Source organism: Herpailurus yagouaroundi, unplaced genomic scaffold (genome assembly GCF_014898765.1).
Source record: "Herpailurus yagouaroundi ecotype Mexico unplaced genomic scaffold, PumYag 202, whole genome shotgun sequence".
NCBI classification, from domain to species: Eukaryota; Metazoa; Chordata; class Mammalia; order Carnivora; family Felidae; genus Herpailurus; species Herpailurus yagouaroundi.
Genome location: NW_024412433.1, coordinates 145,631 through 166,234, shown reverse-complemented (window position 1 = coordinate 166,234; position 20,604 = coordinate 145,631). Strand labels below are relative to the sequence as shown.

Here is a 20,604-nt window from a genome sequence, read left to right as displayed (position 1 = left end):
AAAATAAAATAAAATAAAATAAAATAAAATAAAATAAAATAAAATAAAACAAGGATAATAAATATTCAGAACTTACTTTTTCCTGGGGCTCCTGGGTGGCTCCGTCAGTTGAGCGTCCTCTTGACTTCGGCTCAGGTCGTGATCCCAGGGTGGTGGGACTGAGCCCCTCATCTGGCTCCATGCCGAATGAGGAGCCTGCTTGGGATTCTCTCCCCCTCTGCCCCTCTCCCCTATGTGTGCCTGAGTTCCCTCAAGAAAACAAAAGAAACAAACAAAACCCAAAAAACTTACTCCTTCCTAAAAAAAAAAGGAGTAAGATAAAAGCTACAGCCAGATGGTGAGGCTCCGTGAAAAGTCACTGATGGGAGGATCCCGTGTGAAGCGTGCCTCCTGCCTTTCTGAAGCCCCCTCGCCTGCTTTCGTACTTTTAACAAAGTCAAAGGGGCAGAGAGGAGCTTGACCATCTGGGGGAGGCAGTGGTCAGGAACACCGATGGGCTGGCCTGGAGGGGCTCCTGCCGCCACATCTGGGCGTCAGACCAGTCACGGCAGCAGAGGGCTGGTGTGTAAGCTGGTGCATCCAGTAAGAGCCCACGAGGCCCCACGGATGTGATCGAATAAGTATGTGAGAGGGAAGGGCAGCCCCTCTGTGGGTGGAAAGTCAGCTAATAATGGCAGGTGGAGGGATGGACGAGGGATGGACTGAGCCTCTTCTGGCAGACCGTCCCCGAGCTCGCACTGGCGGTGGAGGTGTGGGCAGCGATGGGAGACTTGGAGTCTCAAGTGTCTCCGCCTGAGAGAGTTACAGTTAGGGAATCACGAGCCTGGCGGGCGCCCCTTGCCCTGGGTCCGGGCCTGGACGTGGATGCGGGGGTCTCCCCCACCCCCCTGCGGGCTGAGACGGGACCCATTTTTGACACCCCGCTCTCGTCCTTGAGGTTTGTGGGCTTGTTGGTAACGGTGCCCTGAGGGTCGCCCCCCAGAGGAGCGTCGCTCAGAGGGTACACTGACACTGCCCTCCGTGTGTGACGTGCTCCTTGGCGTTGCAGGGAGCAGCGTGCTGCTGCTGAGGCCGCGGACGACAGAGGAGGTGTCCCATATCCTCAGGTATGGAGCCCGCCCCGGGCAGGGGCCTCACCCGCGGACTGGAGCTGAGTGGGGCGGGGCGAGGGGGGCGGTTGCGGACATCAGGCGGCGGATTGGCCTTGCCGTGCAAACGGCGTCTTTGATGGCTTTATGTCAGTAAACCGTCATGCCTGTTCTAGAACAGTTGGAAAACATAGACAACCATAAAGGAAAATATTGCAAAAGCAACCAGTGTTTTCCCTCCAGAAGTAACCGCTGATGACATTCTGTTTCATCTGCCTTGGTGTGGTTTCTGACTGTTACTGACTGTGTCTGTCATGTGATGCCTTCTCCCCCTGCCCCGTTTGGCCGTGTCCGCGCCTGTTTCTAGATGCTAATTATTCTCCCACGCCGGTTTTTGAGGTTGGAGTGTAATCGACGTGCAGTGTCCTGTTGGCCTGTGGGGGATGACACCGTGGTTTGATAGTTTTACCCGTTAGCAGGTGGTCTCGTGACTACGTGTGGTCCCCATAAGGTCCCTACGGCGTTCCTGACTTCCCGTGGGTGCCTCCTTCCCAGGACCGATGTACGTTATAACTGTGACCTTGTGCCTCTGCATCCGCGCCCCCCCAGCTGGCAGCCTTCTGTCCTCCGTGGGCCTGTTTCTGTTCGTTTGGTTTTCTGGGTTCCACATGCGAGATCATACAGTGTTTGCCTTCCTGCGTCTGACTCACTTCGCGTCGTGCCCCCAGCGCGGACTCTTCCACGCCACGTCCAGTGCGTGAGGGGGTGCACCCCACAGTGCTCTGCAGCTCACTGGCCTCCCGGAGCTGCCAGAGAGCACGCAGCAGGGCCGTGCACCTTTACGCTCCCGTAACCGCGGCTTCGGAATGGCCTCCGTGAGCGCACGTGGGCCCACGCACACTCACCGTCAGCCCACCGCGGGGGGCTCTCCACCTGCCAGGGCGGCCCACGTGATGTGCGTGCACGGACTGCCTCCCGCGGGCAGGTGCGCTCCTTCTGCAAAGCTACACCCTTATGGGCCCTCCGCTTAGGCCTTTGCGGAGTTGGAGCCTGGCCGTGGACGAAGTGCCACCGTGACGTGGACGTGTGTGGAGCGTGGTGGGGTGGGGGGAAAGGAGCCCGGGGGCTGGGAACTGAGCGGCTCTTGGGGAGCAGCAGGGGTGCAGCTGGCACTGGCGCTTTGTTCGAAGAGGGGCGCCCTCGCGTGCCACCCTGTCTGGCATCTGGGAAGGTGCCAGCCTTGCGCTCCGTGCAGTCTGTGACAGACACGGGCCTCCTCAGACTCGTCCCACGTGGGGACCCAGGAGGCTCCCCCATCTGGGCTGCGGCCAACAAGAGAGGGTACGGAAGCGAGGTTTAGTGGCCTCACAGCCGGGTGTTGGCCTGCGTGCTGTCCTGCAGGGATGACGCTGTGCGTGACGGGGGGCCCTGATGCCCCCTGTGCATGTCTCAGGCACTGTCACGAGAGGAACCTGGCCGTGAACCCGCAGGGGGGAAACACAGGCATGGTGGGGGGCAGCGTGCCCGTCTTCGATGAGGTCATCTTGTCCACCGCCCTGATGAACCAGGTCATCAGCTTCCACGACATGTCTGGTAAGCCTACCCTGCCCGGGGTGCCTTGATTGCTGGCCTGCGGCGGGGCCCCGGGGGCCCCCGCTCTGTGCGCCCGGCCCTCTGGGGGTGTGTGTGCCCTGGGGAGTCATTCAGCTGGTCACTCGGGGGCCTGTGCTGGGGGGTCGTGGTGAAGGGTTAGGGCCTTGAGTCCCTGTGACCCTGGCATTTTTCTGGCCAAGACGGCCCTGTCTGCCCTTGTGGATGCGGTGCCCCATCTGAGGCACAAGCCAGCGTGCAGACCCTTCCCGCCCAGCGGCCCCAGTGGCCCGGTGGCTCGTCTGTCCAGCAGGACACATCTGTGGTGGGGGCCCTGGGCACAGCACCCGTCCTGCTCCCTGCCGGCAGCACCCAAAGCACAAACTGTCGTCAGGTTCGTCACATGTCCCTGGTGGGGGTCCCCTGCCAGCCAGGGACCCCCTCCTGAGAGCACTGCTCTCTCTCGTCCCTCCCACACGAGGGTGAGCGTACATGAGGGTTGTCTTCTCTGGTTTGGGGGGACATACACCTTTTCCTTGCCTGGATTCTGTGGGGGGACGGCTCTCGGGTGGCTGACCCCTGTGGCCCCCCCCCCCCCCCCCCCCGCCCTGAGTTACCTCCTCCCGCCTGGCAGGGACCCTGGTGTGCCAGGCGGGCTGTGTCCTGGAGGATCTCAGCCGTCACGTGGAGGAGAGGGGCTTCATCATGCCCCTGGACCTGGGGGCCAAGGGCAGCTGCCACATCGGGGGAAATGTGGCCACCAATGCAGGCGGCCTGCGGTTTCTGCGCTACGGCTCACTTCATGGGACCGTCCTAGGCCTGGAAGTGGTGAGCTGGGGGGCGCCGTCCGCCGTCCTGTGTCCGCCCGGCCCTCCTGGCCGTCTCCCAGCACGGACTGTGCTCCCCTGTGAGGTCCGCGGGAGCCCCGTCCTGGCTGGGCTGCTGGGCCGCTCTGCAGGTTGCAGGGACAGCTGGGGTGGTGCAGGGTGAGGTCGAGACACGGGGTGGGGGTGGGGGGGGTGGGCCCGATGCCACCTCAGCTGCACCTGGCTGCGCCCCCTTCTCTGCCTCCCTCGGGGGTCTGCTGGCTTTGGGGGAATGAGTCTTTCCTTCAGCCTGATTAAGTAACGCCGGGCCCCGCATTCCTGAACACTCCGGGGTGTGGTGGGGTGGGGGGGCCCGTGCCTGGCTCTGCTTTCTGAGGCGGTGCTGGGCTGCAGCAAACCCCCCCCCCCCCTGCCCCACAGAGCATTGCGGTGGGAGGGGAGGGACACCTGCTGGGACCGAGGGCTGAGCCTGCTTCTTTCGCCCATTAGGTTCTCGCGGACGGCACGGTCCTGAACTGCCTGAGCACCCTGCGGAAGGACAACACGGGCTACGATCTGAAGCAGCTCTTCATCGGGTCCGAGGGCACGCTGGGGGTCATCACGGCCGTGTCCATCTTGTGTCCGCCCAAGCCCAGGGCTGTGAGCGTGGCTTTCCTCAGTAGGTGGGCCGGCCGCCGGGTGGACGGCTCAGTGCCGCGCCTCCTCCGGCTGCCCTGCCCTTGGTGCAGGGGTGGGGGCCCTTCGGGAGGCCGCTCCTGCCTCTCCCAGCTTCGCTGTCTGTTCCCAGAGGAGTCAGGACCTGGCCTTCTTGGTTCTGGAGCGGACCCTGTCCTGTCTTGGTGCAGAGCACACTTTATTCTGTAACACAACTGGGGCTTTGTTCGTCTCTTCCATCCGTTTGGTCCGCTGTTTAAGTAGCTTATGCTGGAAGATGCTGGGGGAGATCGTGTCATTTCTTGTGTGTTCATTACTGTGGGGGAATCAGTCACGCCTGTGGGGACGCACCGCCTGCCCTGTCGCTGCTCGTCCCCGTCGGCTCGCAGCATGCCTCCTACGTCGGGCCTTCCACCTGGGACACACTCCTCGTGACGCGTCCTCTGTCCCCCGCTGTGTCCGCAGTGACTTCGTCCACCCCCCACCCCCCACCCCCGTGACGACACTGTCACTGGTCCACAAGCACGTTGGGTTTGTTTTTGTTCCTCCTGTCGAGCGTCACTGCGTGGCCTGTGGCTCGTGCTGGTGGTCACGGGGAGGCCTGCTGCCCTCTGCCACTGTGGCTTCCGGGGACTCTGGCGCTCTGTTCTGTGGTCACTTTAAAGGTCTTCTTTTTGTCTTTGGTCTTCTGTGATTTGGGGCGCGTTGTGTGTGGGTCTCGTGAGCTTCCTGCACCTGTGGCTTGATGTCTCACCAGTTCTAGAAGATTCCTGTCTTCCTGTCCCTCAGGGCTGTCACTGAACCCACGACACAACTTTCCAGTGTGTGCTCTCGCTCTGCCGTGTTTTCCACCCTTTCACACTCCTGTCGCGTCTGGGCAGTCTCTTCCCGTCTGATCTCCATTTATGAGTGCTCCCGTCGCGGTGCTCCACGTGCTGCCAAACCCCCACGTGCCCTGTCGTCCCCACCGTGGCACCTCCATGTGCTCCTTGGATGTGTGCAGAGCAGGCACCTGCCAGCCTCGCGCTGTGCAGGACACACTTCCCCGCCCCCCGCAGACTCTCCCTGCCTCACCTCTGAAAGGCCGCGTGCATCCCACCCCCTCCTGCCGCAGGGTCGAGTCCGGCCGCCGGCAGGCGAGCTCCCCGGGCCTGTGCTGGGCCTGGCTGTGTCTTGAAGCCCCAGATGAATTTCCCACGGAAAGCCGAGTGCTGGTTGTGGGAAGAGAGCTACAACGAAGCCGTTCCCAACCACTAGCCCTGCGTTCTCATTACGTCTCGGCCCCTCTGCTTCCCACCACCTTCCCGAGGCTGCCCAGCTCGCCCAGCGCCCTCCCCTGGGGTTGGGGTCGGCGCGGCCGCGGTAAGGGGGGACGGGGTGGGTGTCGGGGGCCGTGGGCTCTGGGGCCTGAGGCTCTGACCCTTTGCAGGTTGTCCGGGCTTCTCTGAGGTCCTGCAGACCTTCAGCACCTGCAAGGGGCTGCTGGGTGAGATCCTGTCCGCGTACGAGTTCATGGATGCCGAGTGCATGTGGCTGGTCACGCGTCACCTTCGCCTCGCCAGCCCGGTGCAAGGTACTGACCCCAGCTGGCGGGCGGCACCCCCTCCGGGCCCTGGGTCGCAGGGGAGGCTCGCAGGCCACCAGTCCTGCCCACAACCTGGGAAGGTGTGGCAGGAACCTGGACAGGTCGGTGTGTCCGTGGCCCCGGCGTCGCCACAACTGGCTGAGCGCAGAATTCCTTTACGCGCGTTTTAAATGCGCCCCCAGTGCGGGTCCCGTCGGTGCTGCCTGTTGTGCCAGAGCGCCGGGGCCTTTGAGAACCCAGGTGCACTCGTCAGAAATGCCGCTCTTCGACTCAGAGGAGTATCTGTCCGTGACAGATCCCAGCCGGTTCATTCCAGACCAGCACACGGGACGCTGATACCACGTTGCAGAAAGTGTCTGTGCCTCGGAACCTGTAGATCCTGGTATTTTCACCTCTGAGATCTGCCCTAACAGATGGTGGCACTGCAAGGCCGCAGGGCTGGTTCTGGCCAGGGCCCTCGTCCTGGCTTGCAGACGGCCCGGAGCTCTGTGCCCATGTGGCCTTTCCTGGTGGTGGTGGTGGTGGGGTTCCTGGTGCCCCTCCCTCTTCTTATGAGGGCACCAGCCCTGTGGGGTCAGGGCCCCGCTCTTATGACCTACGTTAGCTTTAATTACCTCCCAAAAGGCCCCGTCTCTAAATATAGTCATGTTGGGGGTGGATCAGGGCTTCACTGTGGGAATTTGGGGGACACAACTTAGTTCAAAATAGTCATAAATATGGAAAGATCTTTATGCTCTAAATTTTAAAAGTTCATCAATTAATGATTTAATTTTGAGAGAGAGAGAGAGGGCACGCGTGGAGGGGCCAGGAAGCAGGGAGAGAATCCCAAGCAAGCCCCATGTTGTTAGCGCGGAGCCTGATGCAGGGCTTGAACCCACGAACGTTGAGATCATGACCTGAGCCAGAGTTGGACGCTCAACTGACTGAGCCACCGAAGGGCCCCTAAGACTCCTTTCATAATCATGTTTTACTTTTGTAATTGGAAAAGGAGCCAATAGAAATGTAAAAGCTCTCCGTGTTTTCTATGACGTGTGAGAAGTTTAAGAGCAGAATGTGCATTTCAGCGTGGAAAAAGCCACTCTCTGGAAAACACTGTTCTGTTTACAGTAGGACCAACTTGTCGTGTTTTCCTGGAAGGGACAATGTAGTACTGGAGGAAAAGACGGTTCAGTGAGTTTATTTGTGATTTCAACAAGTGTAAAGATAAACTTACAGTAGCCTTGAAAAAACAAGCTTAACGTTTTCTTATAGTTACTAACGTACCTTTTTTTAAACTTCAAAAAAGATATCTTCGGTAAAAGGTACGCGTTTTTCTTTTTTGAGAGAGAGAGAGATCATGGGTGTGTATATACAGGGAAGAGGGGCAGAGGGAGAGGGAGAGAGAGAATCTCAACCAGGCTCCGTGCTGAGTGTGGAACCTGATGTGGGGCTTGACCCCATGACTCTGGGAACATGACCTGAGTTGAAATTAAGGCTCCACTGAGCCCCCCACCCAAGTGCCCCTAGTGTGCATTTTTTGCACGAACTGCTGAGCATTGCGGGCACAGTGGGCCACATGGGCATGGAGGTCTCTCCTTTAGCCCGTAGCCTCCCCACCGTGTGTGGTTTTGTAAGAGGGGCCCCATCCAGGCGCCAGTGCTGAGGGTTTCGTGGTGTCATGTGGTTGTTCATGTGTTTCTGGGGAGCGTGGTCTCTCTTCCAGTGAAAGACCTGTTTTTTGTTTATTTTATTTTATGATTATTTTTACAAGTTTATTGTTTTTAGTGATCTCTACACCTGGCGTGGATTGAGCTCAACCCCACGGTCCAGAGTCACGTGCTCCTCGACTGAGCCCCCCACGCGCCCCATGAAAGACCTGTTTTTATTTATTTTTTAATAATTTTTTTAATGTTTATTTTTTTGAGAGAGGGAGAGAGTCCAAGCAGGGGTGGGGCAGAGAGAGAGGGAGGCATAGAATCCCAAGCAGCTCCAGGTCCTGAGCTGTCAGCACAGAGCCTGATGTGGGGCTCGAACCCATGAGGTGTGAGATCGTGACCCAAACTGAAGTGGGACACTTACCCGACTTGCCCCCCAGGCGCGCTGAAGGACCTATTTCTAAACTGAGCAGAGGCTTCCTGCTGTGTGAGCTGCCTGCCCGATGGCCCCACAGGGCTGTCGGAGACGCTCAGCCCAGGCCCATCCTGACTGTCTGTCTGCCGGCCTCGCCTCTGCTCATCCTGCTTTCTGTGCCTTCCAGAGAGTCCCTTCTATGTTCTGATCGAGACCTCAGGCTCCAGAGCAGGCCATGATGCTGAGAAGCTGAATGACTTCCTGGAGCAGGTGCTGAGCTCCGGCCTGGTGACGGATGGGACCGTGGCCACAGACCACATGAAAGTCAAGGTGCGTGTGCCGCTGCCCCTCCCTGCTTCTGTCGTGCTGAACTGGTGCAGGACGTCTGCACGGTGCCGTGTGTCTGGCTCAGGGTGTGCACTGTCCGGATGTGGGCAGGTGTCCCTCGCTCTCTGGAAGCACACTTTTGGGTCTCTGTCTTTATCGGTCGTATTCTATGTTATTTTATTTTATTTTTTAAATGTTTTATTTATTTTTGAAAGAGCGCAAGTGGAGGAGGGACAGAGAGAGGAGGACAGAGGATCTGAAGCAGGCTCTGCGCTGACAGCAGCGAGGCCGATGTGGGGCTTGAACTCGTGAATCGTGAGATCATGACCTGAGCTGAAGTTGGACACTCAGCAGACTGAGCCACTCAGGTGTCGCTATCATCAGTATCTTAAACAAACGCAGAAAGATGGGGCGCCTGGGTGGCTCAGTCCGGTTGAAAGTCTGACTTTGGCTCAGGGCACGATCTCCCGGTTCGTGAGTTCGAGCCCCGCGTCGGGCTCTGTGCCGACAGCTCGGAGCCTGGAGCCTGCTTCGGATTCTGTGTTGCCCTCTCTCTCTGCCCCTCCCCTGCACTTTCTCTCTCTCTCTCTCTCTCTCTCTCTCTCTCTCTGTCTCACAAAAATAAATAAACATTAAAAAAAAAGGCAGAAAGAGCTGCCGGGGGACATGGGAAGGTGTGCCTGGAACTGAGCCAGTCTCAAGGGCTACACTTTCCTAGGAGAGGGCATTGATGTGGCCACCAGAGATCATTCGGCTCTGAGGCCAAAGGAGGGAGAAGGAAGCCATGGCTGTGGGAGCCATCGTCACCGTTACCGTCACTGGGGAACTGGGGTGCTGTGTGCCGTCCTCCCCAATTTGTGCTCCGTGGTCCCAGGGGCGCTGTGTGGGAGCAGCCGCGGGAGCGGGGAGGTGGGAGGGCTGGGGCTGACCAGGGGCAGGGGCCGAGGCCGTGCAGGTGAGTGGGGCGGGTCTCAGGCTGGCCCTTAGGGTCTGCTCGGTGGGTTCCTTTCTCCGCCTTTTCGCTGAACCTTTCTCTTCAGTTATTTGTATGTTTAGCAAAGGGGTCAGACGTCAGTGCCTCAGCCCCTCTGCTGACGAAGGGTCTCAGGGCACTTGACCGTCTTCCCGCCTCTATGGCCCCATCGTCTCCACTGGGTGATATCACCACTGAGGGAGACCCAGGCAGGGGCGTCTTGTGCTTCCCCCGCAGTGTCACGCAGCCAGCGCCAGTGCAGGAAACGTGGGCAAATCCTTCAGTCTCCGGATCGGCTCGGTGCTGTTCTCTGCCTGCCGACAGGCATAGTTGTTTCCTTTCTGGTGTTTCCACGCCCTTACTTCTTCCTGAATGCAGTGTCCGTCCGTGGTGGGAGTGCAGGCCCCAGGGCTGTGAGAACAGAGGCTCCCACCCTATCCTGCACAAGCGGGCATTTCCGCTCCGCCGACCGAGGCTTGAGCAGTAGGAGGACAGCGGGAAAGCCAGTGCTCCCTGCTTCTGCTCAGAGCGAGTCCCGAGAGCCGGCCGCTGGGGTGGGGTCGCTGCTCCTCCTGTGGGGGCAGCGGCCACGGGGCCACCACGTGTGCCCACACTGGTCCCTGCCCCGTCTGGACTGCTGGCTTCACAGCCGTGTTCTCAAACGGAGGAGCTGGGCAGTGCCGGGTGGGCAGGGCACGACACGGGCGGGGGGGGGGGGGGAGGGATGTCCCCACAGGGGCATTTGAGCAAAGATAGGACAGAGACAGGAGTGGTCCTCCAGGGCCCTGAGGTGGGTGGGCAGGGTGGGCAGGCGGTGGCGGGGGGGAGGGCAGGTCTGTGGCCACGGAAGGGTGTGGTGGGTGTGAATGGAGGAGCCCGTGGGCAGCCAGACTGCCCCGCAGTGCTCCAGCTCGCGGTCCAGCAGCATAGTGGGCTGTGTGGGGTCATTGCCGGGTTCTGTGCGTGTGAGGCAGGTGGTGGTGGGAGCTGCTGAGGGTCGGAGGCAGAGTGACCTTGGAGTGACCCCTAATGCTGATGATAGAATTGGGGAGGCTGGGACACTGTCTGGTGGTGAGGGGTCCGGGGTGGTGAGGGGTCCACGGGAGTGAGGGGTTGTTGTTCTTCTTTTGGGGGCGGTCCTGGCACTGTGATCATGTGAAAAAGCCAGGGCACGAGTCCTTACTTGTAGAAATTTTGCCATGACGCTTCCTGGATCCGGGGGACATGTGGAGGGCAGGACAGCGACCACCCTGCAGCTGAGCGATGGCCTGCTTGGTGCTGTCTGTCCTCTGCTCCATTGTGAGGACTTCAGGTGTCCCTGGTGACAGGTCAGCAAGCCTAGGCAGTGACCCATGGACGGATTTATCTGGAAGGGCAGTGATGTGATGGGTCCCCCACAGCCCGCGTATCCCTGTGGCCCTGTCCCCTCCGTCTGCAGGGTCTTCCCTGTCCCAACCCTGCCTTCACTTGGCTCCTTGCCTGCCGGTAGCCCCAGCCAGCTCCCACCCTGTCACCTGCAGTGTCCTCGAGCGAGCCATGGCCATGTTCTGGGGCCCCATCTGGTACTGGCTCTTGGATCAAATCCCTGTGCCTATCACCACAAGAACGCTTCCGTCACCCGGAAAGTTCCCTCATGACTGTCCCAGTCCCCCCAGGCCCCAGCGTTTTGACTGCCATCAGCATAGACACCCTTCATGGCGGCCCTTGACTTTGCCTGTTTTCTGTCCATCCTAGGCGCTGTGGGCCCTCAGGGAGAGGATCTCGGAGGCGCTGAGCCGGGATGGCTACGTGTACAAGTACGACCTATCCCTGCCCACCGAGAGGCTCTACGACCTTGTGACTGACCTGCGCGTGCGCCTCGGCCCGCGGGCCAAGCACGTGGTGGGCTACGGCCACCTGGGTGAGCTGAGCCGGGGTCAGCAGTGACGGGGGAACCTGGGACCTGGGAGAACCCTAATTGTCTTCATGGATCTTTGGGTATTTTGGAAAGGACCTGGTTTGTGGTTCGGAGGCAGGGCGTGTGGTGCCTGCTGGTGGCCCCCAGAGTGGGCGGGGGGGGGGGAGGTTGTCCAGCGTCAAGGACGGTGAGAATGGCCAGGGGCTGGGGGCAGCCACCACCCACACCCCCGTGGCGCTGTCCGCGTGGCTCAGACTCTCCCCCGTGAAGGAGAGGACCCGAGAGCATGGTGGCCTCGCAGTGGGGACCATTTCTTCATCAGGACGCAGACGTGTAAACCACAGGAGGGAGGGGCTGCTAACTCGGACCACTCTCCGGTTTGTCAGACCACTGAACGGGAACGCTGGCGGGCCAAGGCACGGGGCTCGCACACCTAGCGTTCAGGGAGGAAGCCTGGAGGAAGCCCCGTCCTCGCGGTGGGCTCCCAAAGGGGGGCTGGGGGACGGGCACGGAGGGCATCTTGACCTAGGGCCGGGGGCAAGGACGTGCAGCTGGAGCCCCCGGACCAGAGCCCGCTCCTCGAGGGGCACTGACAGCGGCTCCTGCCGCCGACGGAGATGGAGCCGGGCCCCCACTCTGTGAGTCGAGGGGGGGTGTTGAATTTGCGGAAAGCTGCTTCTGTGTCTGCGGATGCGACCCGGGCGTGGTTTCCTGTGGTCGTGGGGTGGTGCACCCTAGACCCCCTCCTGCAGGGGGGCTGTGACCCGCGGGTGAGCCCGGCTCGGCCCGGCCCTCTGCGCCCTGCGTGGTCCACGTGCCTCTGTTCTGCACGGGGTTCTTCCGGTGGCCTTCCGGGCCTGGCCATCCTGTAAGGTCCCTTCGCTGTGTCCGAGCTGGGCGTTGGCATCTCCCTCTGGGCCCAGCGGGGTCTGAGTGGTTGGCGTTACCGCCTCCTTGACTGTCCCCTGGGAGCTGGCAGTGAAGTTTCAGGGCCGGAGGCGTATTGTGTTTTGGGCGGCGGGGGGCTGAGCGCGGACCCGTGTCCTTACCAGCCGTGGGGCCGTCCTGGCTGAGTGCTCTTGCCAAGTTTGCTTTCTGGGAGTTTGTCCGTTTCTTGTAAATCTCAGCCGTGTTGGCACAAAGTTGTTGATCCCGCTCCTGCTCCTCTGTCGGGTCGGCCCTCGTTTCTTTTCTAGCATAAGTATTTAGGTTTCTCTCTGCGCACCAGTCTCGCGGACCCCAGGGGTGACTGTCTTAAGTAGTGTCTCTGTGTGTGGTCCTGTCAGACTCCACGTGATGTCTGAGGGTCCGTGAGGCCGGCACCTGCTCACGCCGGCCCAGGAGCCCCGGCGTCTGTGTGCTCGGCCAGGAGGGTGCGCCAGGGAGCCAGAGTCGGGCGCTTTGTGCCGCCTGCTGGGCATCTGGGCTCCCGGCTCCGCTGCTGCCCACCAGCCCTCCTCGCCCTCTCCTGCCCTTTGGTTTCCGGGCTGCCTGCCGTCCCGACCTCGGCCCCGGGCTCCGGGGAGTGGACAGGGCGGAGGACGAGGCCGGCCCTACTCGGCTCTGGGAGCCTCCTCTGTGGACGCTGGCCAGCCTCCCTCGTACTTTCTGATTCCTGTTCTCTCTTCTCTGACCCATCAGTTAGGCAGAAATGTGTTTATAAATTCCCAAACGTACAGGAGTTTTCTAGCTGTTGTTAAAATTTCTGACTTGTTGTTTGTTGCATAGAAGCCTGCGAGCCTGGTCACACCGTGTGTGCCCCTCGGGTAGTGGCCCGGCCTCCTGACATTTCCCGAGTCCTCGTGGAGAGCGTGTTCTCTGCGGTCAGGGGGCCAGTGTTTGTGCACACAGACCTGCTGTGTGAGCGCTGGGTCGTGCCTGGGTGCCGCGTACTGAGTGGGGGTTAGAAAGCCTCACAGCGGCCGCAGGCTCTGTCGCTCTGTGAGTGGTGAAGATGGAGGGAGGTCACATCTGTCATTCTGGTAGGTGGGCTCTTTTGTCACGACAGGCTCTTCTGGGCCCCGGAATCTCTCTGTCCTGGGAGCCTGCCTTGACTGATACTGTGCAGTGACACAGGCTTCCTTGCATTTAGTTGTTTTCCTGACACGATGTGTTTCTTCCCAGGACTTTCGACCGTTTTCCTTCCTTATGGCTTAGACGTGTCTTGTAGGTGACAAGGAGTTGGGGCTTCTTTGTTACACAGTTTGCCACTTGTTGTTTTATTTTAGTTTATTTTGTTTATTATTATTATTTTTTTGTTTTTCAATGCTGAAAACCTTGTGGGCTTATTTTTATTTTTTATTTTATTTTTAAAATTTTTGTTTATTTATTTTACTATTTATTTTTTAATATAACTTATTGTCAAGTTGGCTAATATACAGTGTTTACAGGGTGCTCTTGGTTTTGGGGTTTGATTCTCATGGTTCATCGCTTACATACAACACCCAGTGCTCATCCCAACAGGTGCCTCCTCAATGCCCATCACCCACCCTCCCCTCTCCCCCACCCCCCATCCACCTTCAGTTTGTTCTCTGTATTTTAGAGTCTCTTATGTTTTGCCTCCCTCCCTCTCTGTATCTATTTTTTCCCTTCCCCTCCCCCATGGTCTTCTGTTCAGTTTCTCAAGATCCACATATGAGTGAAAACATACGATGTCTGTCCTTCTCTGACTGACTTCTTTCTTTTTTTTTTTTTTTAATTTTTTTTCAACGTTTTTATTTATTTTTGGGACAGAGAGAGACAGAGCATGAACGGGGGAGGGGCAGAGAGAGAGGGAGACACAGAATCGGAAACAGGCTCCAGGCTCCGAGCCATCAGCCTAGAGCCTGACGCGGGGCTCGAACTCACGGACCGCGACATCGTGACCTGGCTGAAGTCGGACGCTTAACCGACTGCGCCACCCAGGCGCCCCTCTGACTGACTTATTTCACTTAGCATGATATCTTCCAGTTCCATCCACGTTGCTGCAAATGGCCAGATTTCATTCTTTCTCATTGCCATGTAGTATTCCATTGTATATATAAACCACAATTTCTTTATCCATTCATCAGTTGATGGACATTTAGGCTCTTTCCATAATTTGGCTATTGTTAAAGCGCTGCTGTAAACATTGGGGTAAATGTGCCCCTGTGCATCGGCACTCCTGTATCCCTTGGGTAAATTCCTAGCAGTGCTGTTGCTGGGTCATAGGGTAGATCTAGTTTTAATTTTTTGAGGAACCTCCATACTGTTTTCCAGAGTGGCTGCACCAGCTTGCATTTCCACCAGCAATGCAAAAGAGATCCTCTTTCTCCGCATCCTTGCCAACATCTGTTTTGCCTGAGTTGTTAATTTTAGCCACCCTGACTGGTGTGAGGTGGTATCTCAGTGTGGCTTTGATTTGTATTTCCCTGATGATGAGCGGTGTTGAACATCTTTTTATGTGTCTGTTGGCCATCTGGATGTCTTCTTTGGAGAAGTGTCTATTCAGGTCTTCTGCCCATTTCTTCACTGGATTATTTGTTTTTCGGGTGTGGAGTTTGATAAGTTCTTTATAGATTTTGGATACCTACCCTTTATCTGATATGTCATTTACAAATATCTTTTCCCATCGCATCGGTGGCCTTTTAGTTTTGTTGATTGTTTCCTTTGCTGTGCAGAAGCTTTTTATCTTGGTGAGGTCCCAATAGATCATGTTTGCTTTTGTTTCCGTTGCCTCTGGAGACATGTTGAGTAAGAAATTGCTGCGGCAGAGGTCAAACAGGTTGTTGCCTGTTTTCTCCTCTAGGGTTTTGATAGGTCTCATCTAGACTTTAGTCCCTACTACGAAGTTGTAATCATCAAGACAGTATGGTACTGGCACAAAAACAGACACATAGATCAACGGAACAGAATAGAGAACCCAGAATTGGACCCACAGATGTGTGGCCAACTAATCTTTGACAAAGCAGGAAAGAGTATCCAGTGAAATGAAGACAGTCTCTTCAGCAAGTGGTGCCGGGAAAACTGGACAGCGACATGCAGAAGAATGAACCTGGACCACTTTCTGACACGAGACACACAAATAAACGTTCGTTGCTTTTAAACTCGAGCATGTTTACTCCATGGAGGGGAGAGAAAGCGTAGCTGTCCCCTCTGCCCTCCTAGGTTCTTGGGCTGGGCCTGAACGTTAGACCATGCAGGTTCGCTGGCTGTGCATCGGGCCTACGCCAGGGAGGCTCAGCGGTGCGTGGCTCAGGCGGTTAGAACTGGGGCTTATGCAGCATCGTGACAAAGGATACTGCGTCTTTAGAGAGGTCCCAGGCAAGGCAGGTGACTTTGGGCTTCTGACGGCAAAGTGTGGGGACGTGGGTGTGCACACCGGGCACTGGAGGGACGGCGGGCCCGCCGCGCAGACCCCTGCGGTCCGGCTGGCCAGTCAGGGCCCACGGCCGCCCGGGGGCTTGGCTCTCCTTTCCGGGGGCGGGGCCACACCCTGGCCTGTGTGTGTCTTGCTCTCAGCAGACGGGGAGGGCAGAGAGCTTTTCTTGGGTCTGCTCATTCTCAGTTTTCTTCGGCTCAGAGTGGCCCTTCTGCTGCCGTCACTCACGTTGCTGGAGCCGCTGGGCTCCGGGACTCCCACTCTTACTGTGGGCCTCCCGTCCTGCGTTTCTCTTCTCTAACTTACTGCCTTCTCTTGCCTACTCTGTTTCCTCGTTTGAACCTGTCCCACTTATAAATTAGGGAATCGTGTGTGTGTGCCTGTTCTCTGTACCAGCCTCAGATGCCACGTGCATCCTTAGCTTATCAGAGTTTGAAGTCGATCAGTGTCATTATTCTCCTCCTTCTAAACACGATGGAGTGGTTAATTCTGTGTCGATGTGGCAAGGCTGCGGCCAAACACCAGCCCCAATGTCACCGTGAAGGTGTTTTTTGGATAATGCTAATATTTAAATCAGCAGTAAGCAGAGCAGATTACTCTCCGTAATGTGGCTGGGCCCCATCTATTCAGTTGAGGGCCTTGGAGAGACTGAGGTCCCCAGAGGAGGAGGGACTTCTGCCGCCACACCGCCTTTGGACCCAAGCTGCCTGCTGGCCCGCGAGGCCCCTCAGTTGTGTGACCCCCTCCCTTCAGACCTCGCTCCCCATCTGTATGTGGGCCCACACCCTGTCAGCTCTGCTTCTCCAAGATCCCCGACTGACACGGTGCAAGGACCTTGAGACCCGTGACTTTCATTGTCATTGTCCTCTCCTGGTTCACGCATAGTTTCTTGGGGTCTATTTCAGTTTTCTTTTCTGAGAAAAGAGATGATGTTATCTCGTGTGCTCCGTGTTTGTCCGGGCTCAGCCGGCCTGCGGTCCTTCTTCAGTCTTGTGTCACAGCCTCTCCCCGAATCTCAGCTTTGAGTGTCCACTAGTGTGGGGCAGTGGGTGACAGAACATCACAGATTGTATTTGCCTGACAACGTATTGATTTTGTTGTGAAGGTCTTTTCCAGTGGACTCACACACCCACGTCTGGTTGACGGCTCCGTCCTGTCTGCAGGGTGAAGGCGTCCTGCCGTCTGTGACTCGCGTGTTGTTGCAAAGTCAGCTCCCCGTGAGAATGCTGCCCTCCCCCCACAAAGGGAGTCTGTTGTGTTCTCTTTCCCTTTGTCTTTGGGGTGCTTTGGGGTCATTGGTCTGTCTGGGTGAACATTTGCACGTCCTGCCTGCAGTCTTTTGGGCTCTGGTTTTAGAAATTGCACTTCCCTTCTCTCTTCACATCTGACTCCCTGTGTCCCCCGGTCTCCTGGCTCTGACTCCTCTGTGTCCCCCCCATGTCCCCCAGTGTCCCCGGGGCTGCAGCCTGTGGTCCCTGTGTCCCCTGCTGTCCCCAGCTCTGACCGGTGCTGCATCAAGCTCCCATGTTTGATTCACGTTCTCATTAATCTCTTGCCGTGAGTCCTGTGCCTTGAAGCCATTCATTGACTGTTATGTTTCAGTGATTCGTAGTTTCTGTTTCTAGAAAATTGACTTAGATATTTAAGAACTTCGCCTGGTCAGTGTTTTATACTCTTTATGTCTCACTTTTTATCTCTTTATACTTTTTTATCTCTTACTCTTAACATATGACACGTTTGTGTTCGGTTTCCGGAAGTTACAGTGTCAGAAGTCTGTGCCTTGTTCTCTGCTGGCTCCTGCTCATGGTGGTTGCTTCCTTGTGTGCAGGTCATTTTTGTTGTGGGCTCCTGTATTTAGGGCTTTGTGGGAATTATTTGGGTGACTTCCTTGTGCAGGGAGAAGGAGTGGGGGTGGGGACCCAGGTCCCTGAGCTGGAACCTCTTTAATCTTCACGTTCTTAGCTCAAGGTCCGCGGGAGCACTGAGGTGGTGTGAATTCTGGCTGTGGCCGAGCATACCCGGGCAGTGTGCATGGACTGGCTTTCCCGGGCAGCTCCCTGGTGGGACTCTGGTGCCTTTGCCCTGAGTGTGTCTGTGGGACCACTTTGGTGGGAGAGGGTACCTGCTCTGCTCCCTACCCCTGACAGACCTGGAGGGAGGGAGGTGGGGCGTGAGAAGCTCTGGGTCATCGGTCCGAGGCCGCAGCCCTGCCCCCTGTGCCCCCTGTGCCGCCTGGGGTTTGCTGCTCTAGCCTCTAGGGGCCCCTCCTGCTGGCGCCCCGGCTCCCTGTGTCTCAGGGTGGGCGGCAACCCTCCCTGGGCCCCACGCACCATCTGCTCTGCTCGGCCCTTTCCACCTTCCTGACCTCCGAGTCTGGGACGGGGGCCTCCTGTTCTGCGCATCTGCGGTGGCTCCCATGCTGGCTTTGCATGGCGGTCACACCAGCAAATGAACGTTTACCTCCTGGGTGAGGGCCTCATGGCGGGCAAGTCTGCCTCCCTCCTGCCTCTGGGCACTGGCGGCTGCTCTGTGTTGTCCCTTTCCTCCCCTCAGCCCCACAGATGTGGGCGCACCAGGCTCTCCTCCGGCCAGACTGCAGCCCCCTCTCCTGCCCCCATTGTCTCGGGTTAATCCTGTGTCTCGTCGTTGCTTTGGGACCCCCAAGGGGGGTGCGTGTGGGCAGAGGCAGAGCCAGGGCGCATCTGTATGTCTCAGTGAGGCCAGAGAGCGCTGGGCCCCAGCAGACCAGAGGGGGAGGCTGGGAGCCAGGACTTTGTGGCGGGCGTTGGCTGGGCGGGGATGGGGTTTTCCTGGCACCGTGGGAGAAGCGGGTCTGGGGACCGCCACAGGTGCTCTCACCAGCTGGATGGGTGGTCAGTGACTCTTGGCTGGGAGCCCTCAGAGAGGGCCACGAGGACAGAGGGAAGGACTCGGTGAGACCTCCCAGAAGACAGGAGCGGTCACCACCAGGCCACTTCTGTCACTGCAGGTCAGCGGCCAGTGGCGTAAGGGCAGGAAGCAGGCGTGAGGGCAGGAGCAGGGCTGGGGGTACCGAGGAAGGGGTCTCAGCCTGCCCTGCCTGACCCAGCGTCCCTGTCCTTGCAGGGGATGGGAACCTGCACCTCAACGTGACGTCAGAGGCCTTCAGCCCTTCGGTGCTGGGCGCCCTGGAGCCCTATGTGTATGAGTGGACGGCCGAGCAGCGGGGCAGCGTCAGCGCAGAGCACGGCCTGGGCTTCAAGAAGAGGGGCGTCCTCGGCTACAGCAAGCCGCCCGAGGCCCTGCGGCTCATGCAGCAGCTCAAGGCCCTCTTGGACCCCAAGGGCATCCTGAACCCCTACAAGACGCTACCTGCCCGGGCCTGACGAGGCCTGCCGGGGCCAGTGGGAGACATGGGAGGGGCCTTGGTCCTGTCCTGGTCTTGCTGTCCTGGTCGCAGTGGGCCTGCCGGGCTGGCTGGGGGCGGGGTGGGGGCGGGTCCCTCCCGGCTGTGCTGCTCAGCCTCTGTGCGGGCGCCCTCCAGCCCTCTGCAGGTTGGGAGACGGCCTCCTGCTGCACGTGCCGGGCAGGCCGGTGGGCGAGCAGTTCTGCCCACTCCGGAGACTGGCTGCAGCCGTGGGAGGGGACGTGGGTGGTCCTGTCCCCCATGTGGCGTGAGCCCCCGGCAGAGGTGATGAGCTCTGTGTGGGGTCCATCCCGGGTCACCAGGGTCAACTTTGAGCCAGAGTGACAGGGATGGTCTCCACCCTGGAAGGCATCGTTCCTCCATTTTCTGGAAGGTCTGTGCATTGGCAAGACCGTTGTCAGAGGTCAGCCATTAGTATTTCGTCTCGGTGGTTTGCTGTGATGTGTCTGGTCTTCTGCATCAAAGGTCGGTGAGGCCAGGGGCCAGGCCCGGGTACGCTGCTTCCGCGGCCCTGGCCTGCTACTTGCTGTTGCCCTGGGGCCTCCTGGGGCTGTGGAGGTCTGAGGTTGGGTATGTTTTCGCTTTCTGGCCGTCATGAACTTCCAGTAAAAATGGGAATTAATCACGACACTCTCCTTGTTTCTTTTACTGGAAAATAATCTCATAAAGGCTGCGGTGAGGTGCCTCTGTGTGCCCTGTTCCCTAAGTGCTGGAACATGGGGGCCGACAGAGTGACCCCAGGCCTGACCCCTTCCCTTGTCCTCATCGCTCCGAGGAACCTAAGACCCCGCCTCCTGGGCCCATGGGCTTGGCCTCACGTGGGTTTCCTAAGTTGTCAGATGGAATCAGTTCATGTTAGTGACATACAGTGAGGGCTTTGTGGCTCCAAAATGACTTTCAGGGATGGTCGTATGACTAAGCAGCTTCACTGTGAGAATTAAAATAATGCACGAAAGGGGCGCCTGGGTGGCTCAGTCGGTTGGGTGTCCGACTTTGGCTCAGGTCATGATCTCATAGTCCATGAGTTCGAGCCCCGTGTTGGGCTCTGTGCTGACAGCTCAGAGCCTGGAGCTTGCTTCGGATTCTGTGTCTCCCTCTCTCTCTGCTCCTCCCCTGTTCAGCCTCTCTCTCTGTCTCAAAAGTAAATAAAAACACTTAAAAAAAATTAAAAAAATAATGCACGAAATATGAAAAGGCTTAAGATTTTAGGTGTTTTCTGCTAGTGTAGGGGTGGGGCTTTGAGAAGTGGCCCAATGACTGGGGTTCATAGGGAGCAGGTGGCAGGAGGAACCTCCCTGTCCCTGAGGATGAGCTGGCCCTCAGATGTCAGAATGGGAAGTGGTGCACCTTTGGCCCCGTGGTTCACTCGTGGGGCCCGCCCTGCACAATTCACAATTCACAATCCACAGACAGGCCTCTGCACACACGGTGCACACATGCATACACGTGGGCACACACATACACAGGCACCCACCTCCTGGTGGGTGGCCCACCTCCTCTGTCCCCAACTGCTCCCGCCTGCTCTCTGCCAGGATTGATTGGCTTATGTATTTATTTTTTATTTAAGTTTATTTTTGAGAAAGCAGGGGAGAGGCAGAGAAGGAGGGAGAGAATCCCAGGCAGGCTCCCCACTCTCAGTTTAGAGCGTATGTGGGGCTTGAACCCACGAACCATGAGACCATGACCTGAACCGAAACCAGGAGTCAGACATTTAACTGACTGAGCCCCCCAGGTGCCCCACCTGCCAGGATTTAAGACGGGAGTTCCCTTCCGCACCGGTGGCCTCGCCTGGGTTCTGGTGCCTGACCGGGCCTGGCGCCCTGGGCCACTCCAACTGTCGAGTTACCCCTCCTGCCCTGCCAGCCCCAA

General features: G+C 58.1%; 1 protein-coding gene across 1 annotated transcript in view; it reads left to right on the top strand.

Annotated features, from left to right (window-relative positions):
* D2HGDH (D-2-hydroxyglutarate dehydrogenase) overlaps nucleotides 1–19,365 on the top strand; it is a 26,489-nt gene extending 7,124 nt beyond the window's left edge. Inside the window, exons 3-10 of the mRNA XM_040450371.1 lie at nucleotides 1,049–1,106; nucleotides 2,542–2,681; nucleotides 3,313–3,506; nucleotides 3,995–4,163; nucleotides 5,589–5,732; nucleotides 7,981–8,123; nucleotides 10,828–10,993; nucleotides 18,435–19,365. Of these exons, the coding sequence (XP_040306305.1) occupies nucleotides 1,049–1,106; nucleotides 2,542–2,681; nucleotides 3,313–3,506; nucleotides 3,995–4,163; nucleotides 5,589–5,732; nucleotides 7,981–8,123; nucleotides 10,828–10,993; nucleotides 18,435–18,694 (1,274 nt within the window). The 3' untranslated portion in view covers nucleotides 18,695–19,365. The remainder of the gene's footprint in view (nucleotides 1–1,048; nucleotides 1,107–2,541; nucleotides 2,682–3,312; nucleotides 3,507–3,994; nucleotides 4,164–5,588; nucleotides 5,733–7,980; nucleotides 8,124–10,827; nucleotides 10,994–18,434) is intronic.
* Nucleotides 19,366–20,604: the final 1,239 nt, after the last annotated feature.